The sequence below is a fragment of the Leptonychotes weddellii genome, chromosome 16 (genome assembly GCF_054177405.1).
Source record: "Leptonychotes weddellii isolate Sample4059 chromosome 16, ASM5417740v2, whole genome shotgun sequence".
NCBI lineage: Eukaryota > Metazoa > Chordata > Mammalia > Carnivora > Phocidae > Leptonychotes > Leptonychotes weddellii.
Genome location: NC_138384.1, coordinates 17610985 through 17630146, shown reverse-complemented (window position 1 = coordinate 17630146; position 19162 = coordinate 17610985). Strand labels below are relative to the sequence as shown.

The 19162-nt window shown below is 45.3% G+C and overlaps 1 protein-coding gene across 1 annotated transcript in view; it reads right to left on the bottom strand.

Annotated features, from left to right (window-relative positions):
- Positions 1–19162, bottom strand: part of CMTM4 (CKLF like MARVEL transmembrane domain containing 4) — a 51464-nt gene that overhangs the window by 13710 nt on the left and 18592 nt on the right. Inside the window, exon 2 of the mRNA XM_006732046.3 lies at positions 4049–4225. Coding sequence (XP_006732109.1) covers positions 4049–4225 — 177 coding nt within the window. The remainder of the gene's footprint in view (positions 1–4048; positions 4226–19162) is intronic.

Sequence of the window (19162 nt, the reverse complement as noted above, 5' to 3'; positions counted from 1 at the left end):
TCCATGAAAACCCCCAAAGGACGGTGTTCAGGGAGCCTCCAAGCTGGTGACTATATACCTATGCTGGGAGGGTGCTATACCCCAACTCCGTGAGGACAGAGGCTCCAGCACGTTGAGACTCTTCTGGATCCTGCCCTACACACACGCATCTCTTCCATCTGCCTGTTCCTGAGTTGCATCCTTTACGGCAAACCAATAAGCACAGGTAAAGCACTCTTCCCAAGTTCTGTAAGTTGCTCTAGAGAATTATGAACCTGAGGAGGCAAATCTGCAGTTGGTGCAGGTCACTGGGAGCCCCGCTGGTGGCAGGTGTCTGAAGCAGGGGCAGTCTCATGGGACTGAGCCCTTCTCCCGGGGGTCTGTGCCAACTTTAAGAGTTAGTGTCGGAACGGAGCTGAATTTTTGGACACCTCGTTGGTGTCAGAGAATTAGAGAACTGCTTGGTGTGGAAAAACTACACAGATTCGGTGTCAGGAAAAAAAAAGACATATATTTGGTGTGAAAAGTGGTGTCAGGAAACACTATACCATGAGTCATGGCCAAGGCCTTGGGGCTCTGCCGGTGGCCCCGCTGGGTGACTCAGACTATCCCCACTCAACACCCAACCTGGGTTCTTGATTGTGAAGGTCTGTGGGGTGAGCAGGGGCCACTGATGCACTGAGAAGGAGCACCAAGGAGGAAGAAGAACAGTCAGGACAGTGTGGTATCACGGGAGGCAGAGTGGAAAATACAGCAGGAGGGACAGAACATTCCATGGCAGTTCTCACACTGTTTGGTGGGGGTGGGGCGGGGGAGAACTGAGGAAGAGCCAGGGGATCCAGGAACATGGAGGCCCCAATGATCCCGACCAGAGGACTTTCAAGGATGTCAAGTTTATCTTCCGACCCAGATGGGTGGCTCCACAATCTTTACCATTCTTTACTCAACTGTACATTTTATTTTTTATTTTTTAAAGATTTAATTTATTTATTTGACAGAGAGAGACAGCGAGAGAGGGAACACAAGCAGGGGGAGTGGGAGAGGGAGAAGCAGGCCTCCCGCTGAGCAGGGAGCCCAATGCGGGGCTCGATCCCAGGACCCCGGGATCATGACCTGAGCCAAAGGCAGACGCTTAACGACTGAGCCACCCAGGTGCCCCTCAACTGTACATTTTAATGAATTTTTCTGAGTGAGCTGTATTTGACAGTAAGAGGTGAGAAAAGAGAAATGAGGAGGAGGGAAGCAGAGAACAGAAGTGCAGACCTCCCTCCTTGTTAGGAAGTTCGGCTAAGCAGTCCGTGACGGACTCAGAGTGCTGGCTAAGGAGACCGGGAGCCCCTAGCAGCTTTTAGTGGCAGGCAGGGAATGGAGGGAGAGGGCTGGGGTGAGGGAGGAGGCCTAGGGCACTAACTAAACACAGGTGGGACACAAAGGTGTATGAGCCTCTAATACACAGAGAAAAACAAGTATCGCAGGATAAGTCCCATAGATTCATCAAAAACAAGCAAACCCAGAGCTAACAGAAGCTTTCTGCTTGCATCACATAATGCTTGTATAAAATATACACTTTGCATCTTCCTTCTTATTTACCATTTTCCATGATTATTTTTGTGTCAACATATGCTCATGAAATGACCATTTTTCTAATTCTATACCAATCACACCCTATTTCACTCATTAGTTGGCTCTATTGAGGACAAAATATTCCCACCACCTTGTTAGAGAAACACAGCACGGTCAAGGCCAGCCCTCTGTAGCGACTCAATGAACTGTGTCCAGCCCTGAAGAACTCACTTATTCTCCCCTCCTAGAGAACAGATGACCTGAGCTCCCCTAAGTAAGTACCACTTCCTCAAGTTCATGTACTCATGCATTCTTCTGTTGAATAAGCATACACCTTCATCTGCTCTGAAAGGGTGGAAATTCTGGAAAAGATCCCAAAGGACTGAAACTGTTCTCAAGTGACAATATCAGCCAGGCGTTTGCCCCACCCAACGCCGTCCAGAAGAAAAGGACGTATGTGAACTTTCCAGTGAAAAAGATGCACTTCAATATGACCCAATAATGTGGTAGTCAACAAGCAGGAAGCCCTTCATGTTTAAAATAGAAGAATCAGAATTCCAGAATGCTCACTGAAGAGGTATTTCTGGGGATAGAGACCAGTATGAATTAGTTACTAAGTTGCAGAATGAGGTCTTTTAACAGATTTATAGTCAAATCAGTAGATAAGACTGAATTAGGGGAGTGAAGTCAAACCTGGCAGAAGTCTGCAGGGGAAACATGTGGCTGATAGGAAACAAGGGCCCGTCGCTTGCGGTAATACTAACATCCCTCGGACTGGCGGCAGCGCACGCTGGCTTGAGGTCCCTTATACACACGGTCTCATTTCATTCTTAAAACAAGCCTCTAATGGGGCGCCTGGGTGGCTCAGTCGTTAAGCACCTGCCTTCAGCTCAGGTCATGATCCCAGGGTCCTGGGATCGAGCCCCGCATCGGGTTCCCTGCTCGGCAGGAAGCCTGCTTCTCCCTCTCCCACTCCCCCTGCTTGTGTTCCCTCTCTCACTGTGTCTCTCTCTGTCAAATAAATACATAAAATCTTTAAAAAAAAAAAAACAAGCCTCTAAAATACTATCATCTCCACTTTACCAATGGTGGCCTTCAACACGGGGCTCTAAGTGACCTGCCCAGGGTCCCACACAGCCCTTAAGAGCCACCCTGCATTTGAACACAGATCTGACTCAAAGCCCCTGGTCTTAACCTTCCCAGCAGCCACCTCTTTGTCAGATAGGCCTTCTACCACTCGCATTTTGGTTGGAGGAGGTTTATGAGGTTCTCCTATGCTGTCAACTCTGTGGGCAATTTTTTTTTAAAGATTTTATTTTTAAGTAATCTCCACACCCAACGTGGGGCTCGAGTATACAGCCCTGAGATCAAGAGTCACACACTCCACCGACTGAGCCAGCCAGGCACCCTTGTGAGAATTTTCTAATGGAGAAGACAAACTTTATCTTAAAAATAGCTGAGATGCTATGGGGCTCCTGGGTGGCACAGTCGGTGGAGTGTGCGACTCTTCGTGATCTCGGGGTCATGAGGTCGAGCCCTGCATCAGGCTCCGTGCTCAGCACAGAGTCTCCTTGGGTTTCTCTCTCCCCCTCTATCCTTCCCACCCCTCTTGGCCTCCCTGCCCCCCGCACGCATGCGCTCTCTCTCAAATAAATCTTTTTTTTTTTTTTTAAGATTTCATTTATTTGACAGAGAGAGACACAGCGAGAGAGGGAACACAAGCAGGGGGAGGGGGAGAGGGAGAAGCAGGCTTCCCGCGGAGCAGGCACCGAAGTGTGAGGCAGCTGATGGTGCTTTCCTGTGACTCTCTGACTGATCCCCTTTGAGCTCTTGCACATGCTTGTTTGCAAAGACACGTCAAGAAAACCAAGTGCAACTAAGTTTCCTTTCTCATTTAGCAGGATAAGGAAAAGTAACACAAGATGGGCCAGGACAGGACCAGCCCGGAGCTTTCCATGCCAATCTGAAGGTAAGGCTGTCAAAAGAGGGTTGAGAACCCAGAGCCTCGAGAGCACATGCTTCTGATCAAACCACCAAATCTTCCGCGTCCTCCCAGTTGCTTTGAATTTAATGCTAATCCTAGGCTTTGCAAGTCACCGGCACTTTCATTCCTATTTTCAATTCTTCCTGAATCAATACTTTTGTAAATGGCTTTTGGGTCCAGTGTGAAAAATATGCAAACGTTTTAATTCCATTTTTCTCTTCCCAGGTTCTATAAATATCAACATTACCAACATTCTCAGAGGATCATTAAATTGAAATGACATCTTTAAAGGGGTCAAAATAATTGTTATATGATGGTTCTACCATTACTGAAGATTCAATTTACTTTATAGTTTTACTCAACCCAGTAAAGACAGTCAAAATTTCACAGCTGCATTACAATAAAGTAAGTATCAAAATGAACTGGAACCAAACAAGATTGCAGAGAGATTCCAGCTTGCCCCTGGAGCCGAGGAGCACCCAATCCTTTCAAGGTCAGAGAGTGGTGGTGACTTGTACTCACTGTCAGGTTCCAGTTGATCTGGGGGATCCTCAGGTGAAGGTTCAGACTGAACAGAATCAGCAAGACTCCAGTCACTACAAACGCACTACAGCTCACAAACTCAAAAAAGTAGAGGCCTTCACACGGGGAGCACTCCATGATGGTCTCTATGCAGACGAATGCAATCAGGGCCAAAATCTACAAAGAAAATTGGAAACACACACGTGTGTATATTTAGTACACATCCGTGGACATATGTGCCTGCCACATTTAAATAAAACTCCACCACCACCACATGCGGCCAGTGTTCCCCTGGGGACGACAGTATTGCTGTCAGCAATATGATCTGATGAAATTCTTATGGAACACCAGCTATGGAGCCTTAAGGAAAGGATCGAATTCCTAACGTGAACACCTACACCCCACCGCAGTCCCCGGACACTGCTGGGGTGAGGCTCGGCCCTTGGCAGCAAACAGTAAGGAACGGCTCTGCGATGTTTTCGGTTCTTCCTCCGCCACTAGTAAGTGGACGCTGCCGACACACGTTTCTAATTTCTAGTCCCTACCACAATTATGCCAAACATCGAGAGGGTAGGGTCCAAATGGTGTCTGTTTATGCCATCTGCAACTACCCTGGGGGTTCAGGCAGAGGTCACGCAGGCTGACTGTGACCCCGGAGGGCTGTAAGACAGAGAAGGGTATTATCTCCTCTTCTCCCAATTATAAGCGCCTAAAATCGAGGCCCACCTAATTCATTCACGAGCTGTGCTTTTCAAAAGTGATCACTGGACTTAGCCATTAGAAAGTCGGAATGGAGGTTTATAAAAACATTGAAAAATCTACCAATAATGGCACCAATTTCTCCCTGAAGGACCAAAGTAACGTTCCAGCAATATGTCCCAAGAGAATGGAGATCATCGTCAAACAGGTATCAATGGAAATTACCAGGTGAGCTTTTAAAGGAAGATTTCAGGAGAAGGAGGCAGCCCAAAGGCTGAGTTGATGGCCCAGTGAGCAAAGAAAGGTCAGGTGGTCTTGCACCTAAAACCAGATCAGTCTTGGGCTCCTGGCCTCTATTCTAGCACTTTTCTAACCAAGCACCTCACAGCCCACAACATGTCCAGCCTGGGCCAGAACCTGAGGCGAGCCCCCACTTCAAAGGTCCAGGACGTGTAGGCAGGCGGCTCTGTGGTCCCAGATCTGTCCTCAGAGCCAGCAACATCAGCATCACCAGGGAGCCGGAGAGAAGTGCAGAATTTCTGCCTCTCCCCCTTGACCTACAGAGTCAGAATGGTTGTGGGTTTTTTTGACAGGATCCCCAGATATTCAAGTGTGGGAAACATATAAGGCACAAGCTATTCTGTGGCCCCCCTCTGCCACCTGGAGTCCCACGCATGCCTTTCAGTGCGCCACTCAATGCCACCTCCTCCCAACGCCTTCCCTGATTGTCTCTCCTCCTGACAGACATTATTTGATTCCAGTCTCTCCCAGGGAAGCTTGTTCATCTATGATTGCATTCTACCCTTTTTTATACTTGCCATATGCCTCCCTCTGCCTCCTGAGCTTTCTGAGGGCAGCGGCCAGCCCATCTCTCTCCACCCGAGACACCAAGCGCTGTTACTTGCACACCACCAGCTAATAGGGGGGTTGGGGGCACTAAAAACCCACACCCACAACTGCTGACATGCTTGGCAGGGTCTCCACGTAAAAGGCAGGGCAGGGCACCTCTGCTCTATCCATCACCAATACTCCTGCGCAGGAATCATAAAGACACCTCTCCTATCAATATGGGGTTCTGTTAAGTCAGGGTATTAGAGACAGGGCTCTTTAAGCACACACTCTGTCCTTTTCCTAATGACTCTTTTAATTTTCTATAGAACCAGAGACTTGAATTCTCCCTCTGAATTACATGCCTGACTTGCAATCAATTCACAAAGAAGTAGTTCATGTAAGGGAAACTCCTAAACTTTTTCTTCCCCCTGTAATTGGATCTAGTAATCTTGGGCAAAAAATAACACACTGTACTGATGAGTTACAAATGTTTCTGGTATGCTAACTTCAACCATATTTGTGTGGGAAGGTAACACCTACATCCTACATTCTTAAATATTAAAATAAAAAAGTTTCAAGAATATGCAAATCTAATAGGCCACTCAATGCAGCGGTGAACAAAACAGAAATCTGCTCTCTAGCTCATAGTCTAATGAAGGAGAAGCTTTTAAAAATGAAATTAGAAGTACTGTATGATAGGCAGTGTGAAGTGCAAAGGGGAAAAAAATCAAAGCAGGAAAGGATAATGCAATGTAACTAGGGCAAAGGTGTTTGAAGTTTTAGGGAGTGACATGGAAGGCCTCACTGAGAAGGTTCTAGATTTATTACAAAGTTTATTACAGTCTATTACAAAGGATAGTCAAGTGAAAGAGAACTTCAACTGCCTCCATTCTGACCTCAGTCTGTAGTCTGATGCGTTCCTTCAAGCTTATCTCTCCACTCAGGAAAAACACCCTGCAGGCAAAGCAGTCCCTGTGTTGGAAACCAAAACTACCCCCTAAAGCAACAGGGCCTGCCCTGGGCCAGCAAGACCCCGTGGGGTTGACCCCAAGAGAATCATGGACCTGACCTTTACGGCCCAGCGGCCTGTACCTACAACCTTTGTCCCACATTTTCCTCACCTACACCTAGAAGCGATGTCTGTCTTCCCAGTGTCGGCCTCACTGAAATAAATTCCTTTCTAGTTTCACCACCATCGTCTCTCTGCCTTTGGATTTTGTCAGTGGCCAGTAGCCAAACCAGGTCTGTGGGGAACACCTGGAGCCACGTGCTCTGATACCACATTACAAAAGGATATGACTGAACAGCAAATGAAGAGATACACAGGGCAAGGTCCAAAAGGGTCCTGGCACTGGTCATCTCTTGCGTTCAAGTTTTTATAGAGCTCATTCTGTAGCCCCCTTCCCCTTCCCAGAGATGAGCTGGGTTGAAAGCTCCAACTCTCTAATCACATGGTCAGTTCCCTGGCAACCAGCCCCCAGCCCGAGAGTCCCTTCATTAACACAAACTCAGATGTGGTTGAAAGAGGGTTGCTGAGAATATCAAAAGACACCTCTTATCATGTAGGAAATTTCAAGAGTTTTAGGAGCTCTGTCCCAGAAATGAGATGAAAAACAAACAAATATTTCTTATTTTAAGTGATAGTATCACAAGCATTCAGATGTAGACAGAGATACGGATAGATACGCACGTACGCACAACTACACTCATAATAATTTAATCAGTCCCCTTTTGATGGGTATTTAGGCAGCTTCTAATATTCTGTTTCTAATAAACAGTACCCTTTTTTGCCTGCCTTTTGGCACAACAAATGTCAAATTTTTCTCCAGCATAATGAAGCCTAACAATTGTTGCTAAAGTAAAAGTTACCTATTGACCCACAAGAAGAAAATAAGGGCTCAAAATTATACTGGAAGCCAACAACTTCAAGGCAACCCAAGAATCCAAAGTAATTCAACTTCTAACAGTTTTGCAGTAGACAAATGTCACAATGTAAAATAGTACAGAGATGTTCAAAGAGATGCAAATAAGTAACAGTTACTGTATTTGCTAATTGGAGGATCGTGGGCGTCCTTGGTCAGAGCCCTTTCCATGGGGCACCAACCAAGTGACCAGGAGTATTTTCACAGTTGGTAAGTAAGCTGAGATTAAAAAGTTGTCAGGTTTCCACCACTGCAGCTAATTATGATCGACAACATCAAAAAGCAGGAAGGGAGGGAGAAAAAGAGTTGGCTGATTAAGTTACTATTAAAACTTTTTAAAATTTCTGGGGCGCTTGAGTGGCTAAGTTAAGTGTCTGCCTTTGGCTCAGGTCACGGTCCCGGGACCCTGGGATCGAGTCCCACACCGGGCTCCCTGCACAGCGGGCAGCTGCTTCTCCCTCTCCCTCTGCTGCTCCCCCTGCTTGCGCTCTCTCATGCTCTGTCAAATGCATGAATAAGATCTTAAAAAAAAACTTTTTAAAATTTCCTAAAACCCCATGTTTCTACTGGTGGGAGTGTCAAGCGTCAACACCTTTCTGGAGGGCCCAGTAATCAACAGCGCTGTTGACCAGTACATCCCATTCTCCTCCTTCCAGGCACACTGCAGGGTTGGAGGTTTGTACTGTGAGATGTTCCCCAGGCAGATTTATTCTTAAGATGATGGAGTTCATGCCTCAGAACTCCACACTTGCCACCCTGGCTTCCTATCCCAACTCCTTTGGGCAGGTGGTGATGGGGGAACAATGGTCGTTGTGGGGAGTGGGCTAATCGGAAGCTGAGTGAGAGATTGGTTACATTTGGGTTCAGCTGTCACTTCCACCCCTAGCTATTTACTGCAGCTTTCCCGCTGCAGGCATGGCTTCCAGATAGGCTCTGAGCTGACATCACGGAGAAGAAATGGGCCCTAAATTTCACCAGACAGATCAGGATTATATCCAATAATGCAAAGTATGCAATTATAAACACACTATACATTTTCTCCATTTTGGGTGGAAATCACATGAAATAGAATTGATCAGAAATCCAGGGTTTGTACGGCAGAAGCCTGCAGTGGGACCACAGGAGCATGAGTACGTGTGTGCGTGTGTGTGTGTGTGGGAGATCACAACTCCTGCATCCCAGGCGGTCAGATGGTGTCTGACAAACCTTGAACTGACAAGGTCAGAAAGCACTGCCCCCCCCCCAAAAAAATGGCACACAAAACTGCCTCTATATACCTTTTTTTTTTAAGATTTTATTTATTTGTCAGAGAGAGAAAAAGACAGAGAGAGCACAAGTAGGGGGAGCTGCAGGCAGAGGGAGAAGCGGGCTCCCCGCAGAGCAAGGAGCCTGATGCGGGACATGATCCCAGGACTCCGGGATCATGACCTGAGTGAACTGAAGGCAAACGCCTAACCCACTGAGCCACCCAGGCATCCCTGTATGCTTTTTCAGTATTAAACAGATCATACTAAAAATTCAAGTATGACCTGTGTTAGAGAAAGCCAAAAACAAAAACAGAAAGAACATATTTTTAAATTTGTAATTTTGTGTGCTTCTCATTAAAAGTACTCACTCTCATACCTACCTTTCTATTTTTAATTTTACTTATTTTTCCTTACAGTGGGCCTCCAAAACCACAACAGTCTCAAGCCACTTCAGCTTGGATCTACTCCTGGGCTCGGGTAAACAAAGGTGTGAGTGGGTAAGAGATCTGTTACTTCTGGCAGTGGCCGGTGGGCAGGCGCACTCCGGTCTCCCTGCCACAGCTGCTTGCAAAACCCCAGGAGCAGGTGGCCTCTGAGTAAGGCTCACGGGAGATGAGTGTGCAACATGCGAGAGAAGGAAACCTCCCATGTGTTAAGCCATTGAGATTTTACGCTTGTTTGTTGCTGCAGCATAATCCAACTCATACTGACTAGACAGGGCACCCTGGCATACTGTCAAATTTCACAACATATCCTAGGTATCTAATACAAGACTGCAAATTTTATAGGATGAGTATGTCACTCACTCTTAAAGACACCAGTTTGACAAACTCGTACTACATCATCAAGGTTAAGATATAGAGATACTGTTTTAAAACAAAAGAATAAAATATTCGGAATTTCATTTCAGGAATCCATCTATGTGGTAGGACTGTGGATAGATTTTTTTTTTTTTTTTGGAAGGCTTCTTTTATTTTCCAAAATGTTTACAATGAGTATGTGTACTTCTTTAAAAAAAAAAAAAATTCTCTATATCAACACTTTCTGAAGCACCCAGGTTTATGATGAGTTAAATGTTAGTGACCTCCAAGAATCAATCCTTATTTGTTTTGAAACCATTCATGAATTTTTTAAAATGACATTAAAAGCTCTAATGGAAAATGAAAGTCACTCTGCAAGTCCATGTTGGTCCCATTTCTTTATCAGAAGAGTTCATCATTTCTAAAGCCTTCTTTTTTTTTTTGGTTGCTTAACCGATTTTAATAACATGACACAAAGCCCCTACACTTGATAGAATCATTATGCAAAATACACAGATGAATACTGTCTTCTTTTAAAAATATAAAATAAATAAGCAAGACGTGAAAATAGGCAAGTTTCATTAAATAAATGAAAATTTTAAAAAAAGAAACTTTTGCTTTCCATATCATTTGAAAAAGGGAAATTAGCATTTTAAACAGTATTCAAGTTTAGTAAACAAATTTTTAAAAAGTATTATAAAATGTTTAACTGTCATCAGCTTCGAGGTTTATGTTGCTCCCAAATTTTGCATATAACTGAACTTTCACATCCGCTAACACTCGCTGAATTGATTCCACTCTGGCTTCTAAGGCGTCAATTTCTTCTTGCAAATTTTTCTTTTCTTCTTCTAACATTTCCTGTGTTTCTTCTTGAGAATGGCTAATGAAAACATCACCGATTGGATAAGGTATCATTAAGCAATCATCAACTGCAAGTATGATGTCCTCACAAGCATCTTCTAAATTCTGGAGTTGTTTTTTTTTACTTCTATTTCCCCTTTCAGCTCTGTGATTCTACTTGCATTCTGTGCAAATCTGTTTATCTTTTGTTGGTCTTCAAAAGGTGGTCTTAGAGGAGAAACAGGAGAGAAAGTTGTGCGAGGTGGTGCCTGACTTCCAAACTGAGATCCTTGGTTGGCTTGCGTTTAGGAGCATCAATAATGTAAGGATGCTTGGGTGGTTCAGTCGTTAAGCATCTGCCTTCGGCTCAGGTCATGATCCCAGGGTCCTGGGATCGAGTCCCGCATCGGGCTCCCTGCTCCGCAGGAAGCCTGCTTCTCCCTCTCCCTCTGCTTGTGTTCTCTCCCTCGCTGTGTCTCTGTCAAATAAATAAATAAATAATCTTAAAAAAAAATACTACTACTACTATAAGGATGCTCTCAGGCCCTGTGCTGGGCACCTTCCATTCGCTGTCTGATACTCACACCCGAGTGGGAAGCAGGTGGCATCTCCATCGTGTGGCCAGAAGATTCGTCCAAGGTCCCAAAGCTATTGTTCCACACACCTCGTTCCCCTACACCAGATGTCTGACCTATAACTGACCTTGGAGAAAAGCATCACTGTATGGTTTCTCTTCAAGGAAAAGAGTGTGAGACCCGTACAACCAGGGCCACGAGGGCCTCTGACAAAGCTCACAACTTGGTTACTCATTTTCAGAGGGGTCTAACTAAGTCACATCTTAGTTTTTCTAAGAAAGGTGATCCACGAGTTGCTCCTCTCTAGGGAAGCCATCCCCTGAGGAAAGCAGATTTAAACTTTTTTCCCTCCTCTCCCCTGAGACAGTAGAACGAGTAAATTTTTGTTGTTGTTGTTGTTGTTGTTCTCAAACAAGGGAGCTAACTGCAGTGTCCATGGACCGGAGCTATGAAATTTTTTTTTAAGATTTATTTATTTATTTGACAGAGGGAGACACACAGCGAGAGAGGGAACACAAGCAGGGGGAGTGGGAGAGGGAGGAGCAGGCTCCCCGCCGAGCAGGGAGCCCGATGCGAGGCTCGATCCCTGGACGCTGGGATCATGACCCGAGCCGAAGGCAGAGCCACCCAGGTGTCCCACGGAGCTCCGGATTTGAGAGAGGCGGAGAATTAAGAGAAGTACGGGCTCTGGAAGGGTGGAGAGGCCCTCAGGCGCTAAAGCCACCCAGGCGGGCAGGGAGCACTGTTTAGGCAGAAGAATTCGTTATGCGAAGGAGCCCGGAGGCAGAGGCAAATAAGTGCCTTATTGTTGAGAAGAAAGGGAGAGAGAGCACAGAGAGGGAAGGCTGCCAAGGCCTGGGGCACAAAGCAGCCAGAAGAAAACAGGAGACCCAGGGAGGTGACGCACTGCACTGCTCCGCGGGGTATGCCCCACGGGCACCCACATTCCGAGCCGCCCCCAACCCCCAAGGCTTCGTTTGCGGTTCCGATGAAGGACAGGAGGGATTAGGCCGTAGTTGCTCCGGGATGCTGTCGGCCTGGTCTGGTCGGGGCTTGGCCCATGTGAGGAGGCCAACTCGGCCAGTGCTCCTGACATATTTTCCAAGCTGGGTTCTGCTGTGTCAATAATTTTGCCATTTTGAAATCGTAATGCCATACGTAAGAGCTGAACTCAAGGGATTGCATTTCAACCTCTTTGTTTGGCAAGACCCTTACCTTTAACATAAATGATTATACTTACAGCGAAAGTGAGCTTGATCTCACACACACACACACACACACACACACACACACGACCCACAAGTCACTTATACACAATGGCTGGCCACAGCACACCGCAGTCTCAGACAAACTAAAAGAGGCTTATTTTTGGACATCCAATGACGTAGAGCACATAAACAGTGTTCCCAATGAAGTGCAAAACATTTTCTTGTTTTTTTAAAAAAGTTTCGAAAACCTTATTATGTGGTTTGATGATAGAAATGCACATGACTTCAGAAAACCACAGGACGGTCAGCATCTTTCTTGCCAAAAAAATGCCCACAACATTTTCCTGCAAATGCTACCCTGCCCCAAAAGCTACATTTTCAGACCGTTTAAATTAGTAATGGAGCAAAAACAACACACATGTAGAGGACAGAGGAAACAAGCTGCCTTCAAACCGTCCGCATGTGAGGATGCTTAGCTATGCTGCCCGCATCCCTCTCCCCCTGCCTTTCTCACGTCCTTGCTTCAGGGATGAAGCCGAAATTGCAGCAAGTAGTATCACATCCCTACAGGATTCCAAAGCAAAACCTGCCCCCTTTCGTCCTCCCCCTGCTTTAACTCTGGGGTAGCTCCCCACCAGAGCATCCCCGACCAACCACCTTAAATGGCAAGGGCACTGTTTTTCTCATTGAATGAGAAACCAGCCGTCCAAGACGAGCTTTTTGCTAAAGATTAATTTAGGCCACAACAGTGAACTGCATATCCTAAGAGGCCAGGAGGAAAACCCAGCACAGCCCTGAGACCCAGAGTCCTAAGAGCCCCAGAACCTCTGCAGCATCCAACTGCGGGAGGGTCCGAGAGGAGAGGAACATACTTTAGGTGGCCAAACCCATGGCCCTCAGGGCCTTGCACACACACTCTGGGACTTGCAGATTCAAATACCTTGCCCCAGACCTTGACATATAAATCTGGGGACTACCATTTAGCAGGCTTTGTAAATAATGTCCCTAGCTCCAGAGACAATAAGGACAGTGGCCCTGCTAAGAAATTCAACATTTGCTGAGCACTTCTACTGGGGGTCCAATGATGTGGTGGGCATTGCCATAAGCATTCACACCTATTTCATCTTCATTCCACCCTGTGAAGAACACACGGTCGGTTTGCTTGTTTTTAATCGAGATACAATAAAATCCACCCATTTAAAGTATACAATTCAGTGGGTTTTAGTATATTCAGTTACACAACCATCGCCATTATATAATTCCAGAGCATTTTCAGCGTCCTAAGAGGAACGTGTTTGTTTGTCTGTCTGTCTGTTTAGCGGCAGGGGACAGGCGGCAGAGAGAACCTGACGCGGCAGCAGAGCCCGACCCAGAGCTCAATCTCACAACCTTGAGATCACGACCTGAGCCAAAATCAAGAGTCAGACGCTGAACCGACTGAGCCCCCAAGTGCCCCAAGGAACATGGATGGGTTTTGAATCCCCATCCCATTGATGGAAAAAAAAACCCAAAAAAAAACGAGGGCAAGACATTAAGCAACCCATCCAAGATCACCAAGTCTCCAGCAGACTGGGCTGAAACCCGTCCCTGAACGCTCTACAGCGCGGGTCACTGCGGATCACCCCTCCAGCCACCCTTGGCTTCCGGTGCTCTGTTCCCCCGCCCCGCCTCCCCGCAAATGGTGGGTGCTCCCCAGAGCTGTGCCTCCGTTGCTTTCTCACCCGGCACGTGTACCCAGCAGGTCTCCCTGACCCAACTCCTACTCCCACACATACTTCTCTCGTCTGAACATCTATGTAAGCTCCAGATGCAGGCTGCACCACCACTGCCCCCCACGTTCGGCATCTCCACCTCAATGTCCCCAGGCACCCACAAAAGGGCCACAGAGACCCCATTCCCTCACTGGCCATTAGCACAGCCACTGGGCACAGCAGTTCAAGAGCTGGGATTCTCGAGTCTCAGGACCTGTGTGCCAGTTTCAGCTCTGCCTTGGAGTTCTCTGGCTCCAGGCACCTTGCAGCTCTTCTCTGGGCCTCTTCTCACCCATCTGTAAAGTGAAGGGCTATCTTGCGGGGTTGCTGCAAAGATCCGATGTAAAATCCTTAGCGCTGTGCCCGGCACACAGCGAGGGCTGAGTGACCAGCAGCCACTGTCATTACAGTGTGAAAGGTCCAAGAGGACCCGGACTGTCTTCACCGGCTGAGTCCGGTGGGGAACGGGCACACGCGCTACGTGTCGGAATCTTCTCCCTTCTGAAGGCTGAATAATACTCCATTACATGCACACACCACACTGTGTTTGTCCATTCATCTGTCCCTGAACACCTGCGTCGCTCCCACCTTCTGGCTGTCGTGAATAATGGTGCTGTGAACGTGGGTGTACGCATCCATGTTTGAGTCCCTGCTTTCAACTCCTTTCAGGTCTACCCGGAAGTGGAACTGCCGGATCCTGTGAGAATTCTACTTTTAGTTCTTAGTAATCAAAAATTTAAAAATAAGAGGTGGAAGCATAAAAATCAAAGTAATATATAAAATCCTTAAATCATAAATTTTAAAATACTAATAGGAGCTTTTTTCTTAAAAAATAAAAACAAAAAAACAGCTGTGGGTACCCGGGTGGCTCAATCGGTTAAGCGTCTGCCTTCGGCTCAGGTCATGATCCCAGGGTCCTGGGATCGAGCCCCGCGTCGGGCTCCCTGCTCAGCGGGAGGCCTGCTTCTCCCTCAACCGCTCCCCACCGCTTGTGTGCTCGCTCGCTCGCTCTCTCTCACGCTTGCTCTCGTGCTCTCTCTCAAATAAATAAATAAAATCTTTCTTAAAAAAAATAGCTATATCCACTGAAAAGGCCTAGAAATACAAAGTCAGTAATAATAAGCACCCCTAGTGCCCAGATTGAGGTCTCTAGGTATTATTTTACACTATCAGGAATAAGAACTTCTAAGAGAAATGATTGATTTCAGGTCTGGGGCAGGACATACACAAGACTAGCCTACAGGAAAGCAAGTACACTGTCAAAGACTACTGAGGTTTTGTCAGAAGGTCACAGGAGTCAACCTGAAGGGGCTCCCAATGGCCAACAAGACAACACAAATAGATACGTTTATATATAATATATATTTATATGCATATTTATGTTATATATTATATTATACATACTATATATAAATGTATACATTTGAGTACATTGTATACATTTGAGTAACATTCGATCTAAAAACTATCATTTTCCAGTGAAAGGAATCAGGGCTCCTTAGAGAATTCCAGGGCCGAGGTAGAAGGATCTAAGATGAGCCTGGAACTCTTGTGTCTGAGAATGAAGGGAACATGTCTGAAGGACGTTGGAGACGGTTCAAAGGGGCTCCCATTGGCCAAATCTGGGACAATCTGAGCATCAAAATAGATAATAATCGTTAAATATTAAAGTCCTTGAATAAAATATGAACCCATGAACCCATACTAACATAAATAAACAGGGAAGAAAAGTAAACTCTTCCTTACAGTTGAAAATCCAGCTAATAATACAAAAGGAATGATAGATCCATACAATGGCCATTTGGCAACCATCATAACAACACCTGATTCAAGCAAGAATCAATGGATTTTAAAACTAATGAGTGAAAGTTTGAGGAGTTACAGGATATTTACATACTCTAAAAGTATCTCCCCACAAAAATACTTACTTAAATTATACAGGAAAAAAAGAGTAACGTGAGAGTGGAGAAGCCTGGCTGGTATCACTTTAACCAAGTTAAGATCACCAGTAAGGGAACAAATATCTACGTCATCTGCCTCTGACAGGAGGCACTGAAAAGAATGCATCATTATTTCTGCGGTATTCCTGGCAATACCACAAAATAACCAGAATCTAAACAGGAGAAAACGTCAGACAAACCCAAATTGAGGGACGTGCTACAAAATAACTGGCCTATATTCCTCCAAAATGTCAATGTCACGAAACACAAAGGCTGAGGAACTATTCCAGACTCAAGGAGATTAAAGAGAAATGACAACTGAATGCAACATATGATCCAGGATGTTCTTGTACTATGTATATAACAGTTTTGAGAAAACCAGAGAAACATGAATAAAGCTACAGTTTAGCTTTAGTATTGTATCAGTGTTAATTTCCTGACTTTGATCACTGTACTGTGGTTTTGTAACAACATGGTCTTGTCTTTAAGGACACTGAAGTATTTAAGGATAAACAGGCGTCAAGTCTGCACTACAGAAGACTTAAAAGACTCAAAAGACTTAAAATGCTATATAAATATACACATACCCATGAGTCTATACACACAAAGAGAAAGGATAAAGCAAATGTGGTAAAAAGTTAACATTTGGAGAATCCAGGAGAAAGTATGTATTCCTCTGTACTACTCTTGCAACCTTTGTGTAAGTCTGAAATTATTTCAAATTCAAAAGTCTTTTTAAATGACCACAAAATATTGAAATATATTAAATACATAAAAGCCATGAGTTTTTAATGGACATTTCAAGGGGAAAACCCCTCTGTTCACCTTTGGGGGTTGCTAAAGCATCAGCTTGTTATTAGGAAAGCTGATAAAGGACAAGAACCAAGCAGGTACCTTGCTTGCCTTTCCCATACAAACTGTATTTCAGGGCAATCAAATGGATGGTGAGGAAAAGTTCCTTACAGAATTCCAGCTAGTAAATGCAGAAGGAATGACAGATTAGAAAATCACCATTTGGTAATGGACCTGGGTCAGAGTTTCTCAACCCACCTGAAAGCCAGACATTAACTTGGTAGGATTCAATCAAAAAATATTCTTTTTTTGCCTGCCAACTTATCAAAATCATCCTCCTAACTCCCATTTGTGTCACCCTCCACTAAAGCTTTCTCTGACTCTTGGGGCACCTGGCTGGCTCAGTCGGTGAAGCATGAGACTATTCATCTTGAGGTCGTGGGTTTGAGTCCCACAACAGGTGTAGAAATTACTTAAAAATAAAAAAAATTAAAAAAGCTTTCTCTGGCTCTTCAGCCCAATTACTCTTAGCTCACTCAGATGACCTGTAGCTCTTGTTCTAACCACTGGTTCACATACTCGGTTCACATGGGGATCTTTTCAAAATTCTGATACCAACACTGTACTCCAGAACAAAGTTTCCCAACTCAGCACTATTGACACTTTGGACCGGATAATCCTTTGTTCAAGGGGCTGTCCTGTGCATCGTGTGATGTTTAGCAGCATCCATGGCCTCAACCCGACCCCCGCGGCAGCAACCAAAAATGTCTCCAGATAGTGTCAGATGTTTCCTGAGGGGGAAAATCTCCCACCTCCAATCAGAACCACTGATCAGGTTATGATCACCATTGGCTGTTAAGCTATTAAGTAAAAGGCCGATGAGGAATTTTGAATAGATGGATCAGGCTCAAAACACTCGTACCCACCAATCCATCCTAGTGTCACTAAAAGTGAGACAATCAGACACTTTTACCTTCTGATGTTGATGCAACAGGATGGACACTGCGGCACCAATAAAGCTTTCTTACTGTCCCCCAAAACCAAGCCTCCAGAGTGAACGAATTGACAGGAACTGGAAGAGTCAGAGAAGCATGTGAAATTTACACTGAGGAGGCCATCAGCCAAATTCAAAATGTGGGCAATGCTACACAACAAATTACCTCTTCTCATCAACAAACAGCATAAAAGGAAGGGAGGGGGCTGATGCAGATTAAGAGAGACTAAGAAACATTTGAGCATAGGCAATGTGCGGATTGTGTTTAGATCCTTTTTTTTTAAGATTTTATTTATTTATTTATTTATTTTGAGAGAGAGAGAGAGAAAAAAAAACGAGCAGGAGGAGGGGCAGTGGGAGAGGAAGAAGCAGGCTCTCTGCTGAGCAGGGAGCCCAACGTGGGGCTCGATCCCAGGACCCTGGGGATCATGACCTGAGCCAAAGGCAGCTGCTTAGCCAGCTGAGCCACCCAGGTGCCCTCTTGTTTAGATCCTAATTCAAACAAACCAAAAAGGCACTTTTGGAATTCCTGGAGAAAAAGAAATACATAGTGGATATTAAAGGATATGAAGGAACCATTAATTATTTAGACGTGATAATACTGTGGATGTGTCATTTAGGGAAAAAGGTCCTTAACTGTTAGAAATGCATGCTAAGTATTTACAATTGAAATGCTACGGTATCTAAGACAAGTTTTAAAATAGGACAGCCAGAAAAAAGGGGGGGGGGAAGTTGGTAAAAGAAGAACATAAAATGTTAGTAACTGTTGAAGATGGGTGAAGGGGATAAGGGGATGCAGGTTAATTTTATGTGTCAACTTGAGTGGGCCACAGGGTGCCCAAGTGATTAAACACTCTTCCTGGGTATGCCTGTGAGGGTGTTTCCAGGTGAGATTAGCATTTGAATCTAAAGTAAACTCGGTAAAGTAGATAGCCCTCCCCAACGTGGCTGAACACCATCCAGTCCACTGAGGGCTTGAACAGAACAAAAGGGAGAGAAAGGAAGAATTCGCCCCTTTCTTCCTGCCTCACTGCTTGCGTCCCATCTTTCCCTGCCCTTGGGCTGGAGTTTACATCATCAGCTCTGGGCTGACAGGACTCTGAATTACACCACTGGCTTTCCTGGATCTCCAGCTTGCAGACAGCAGATCATGGGACTTCTCAGCCTCCACAACCACGTGAGCCTATTTCTCACAATAAATCTTCTTTTATATCCTACTAGTTCTGTTTCTCTAGAGAACGCTAATTCATACAACTAGTAAATGTCTGTAAGTTTCCATAATAAAAACCTTAATTTAAAAAGAATGTCAAGGGCGCCTGGGTGACTCAGTTGGTTAAATGTCTGCCTTTGGCTCAGGTCATGACCCTGGGGTCCTGGGACTGAGTCCTGTATCAGGCTCCCTGCTCAGTAGGGAGTCTGCTTCTCCCTCTGCCTCTCCCCCTGCTCATGATCTCTCTCCTTCTCTCCCTCTCTCATGCTTTCTCTCAAATAAATACAATCTTAAAAAAAAAAAAA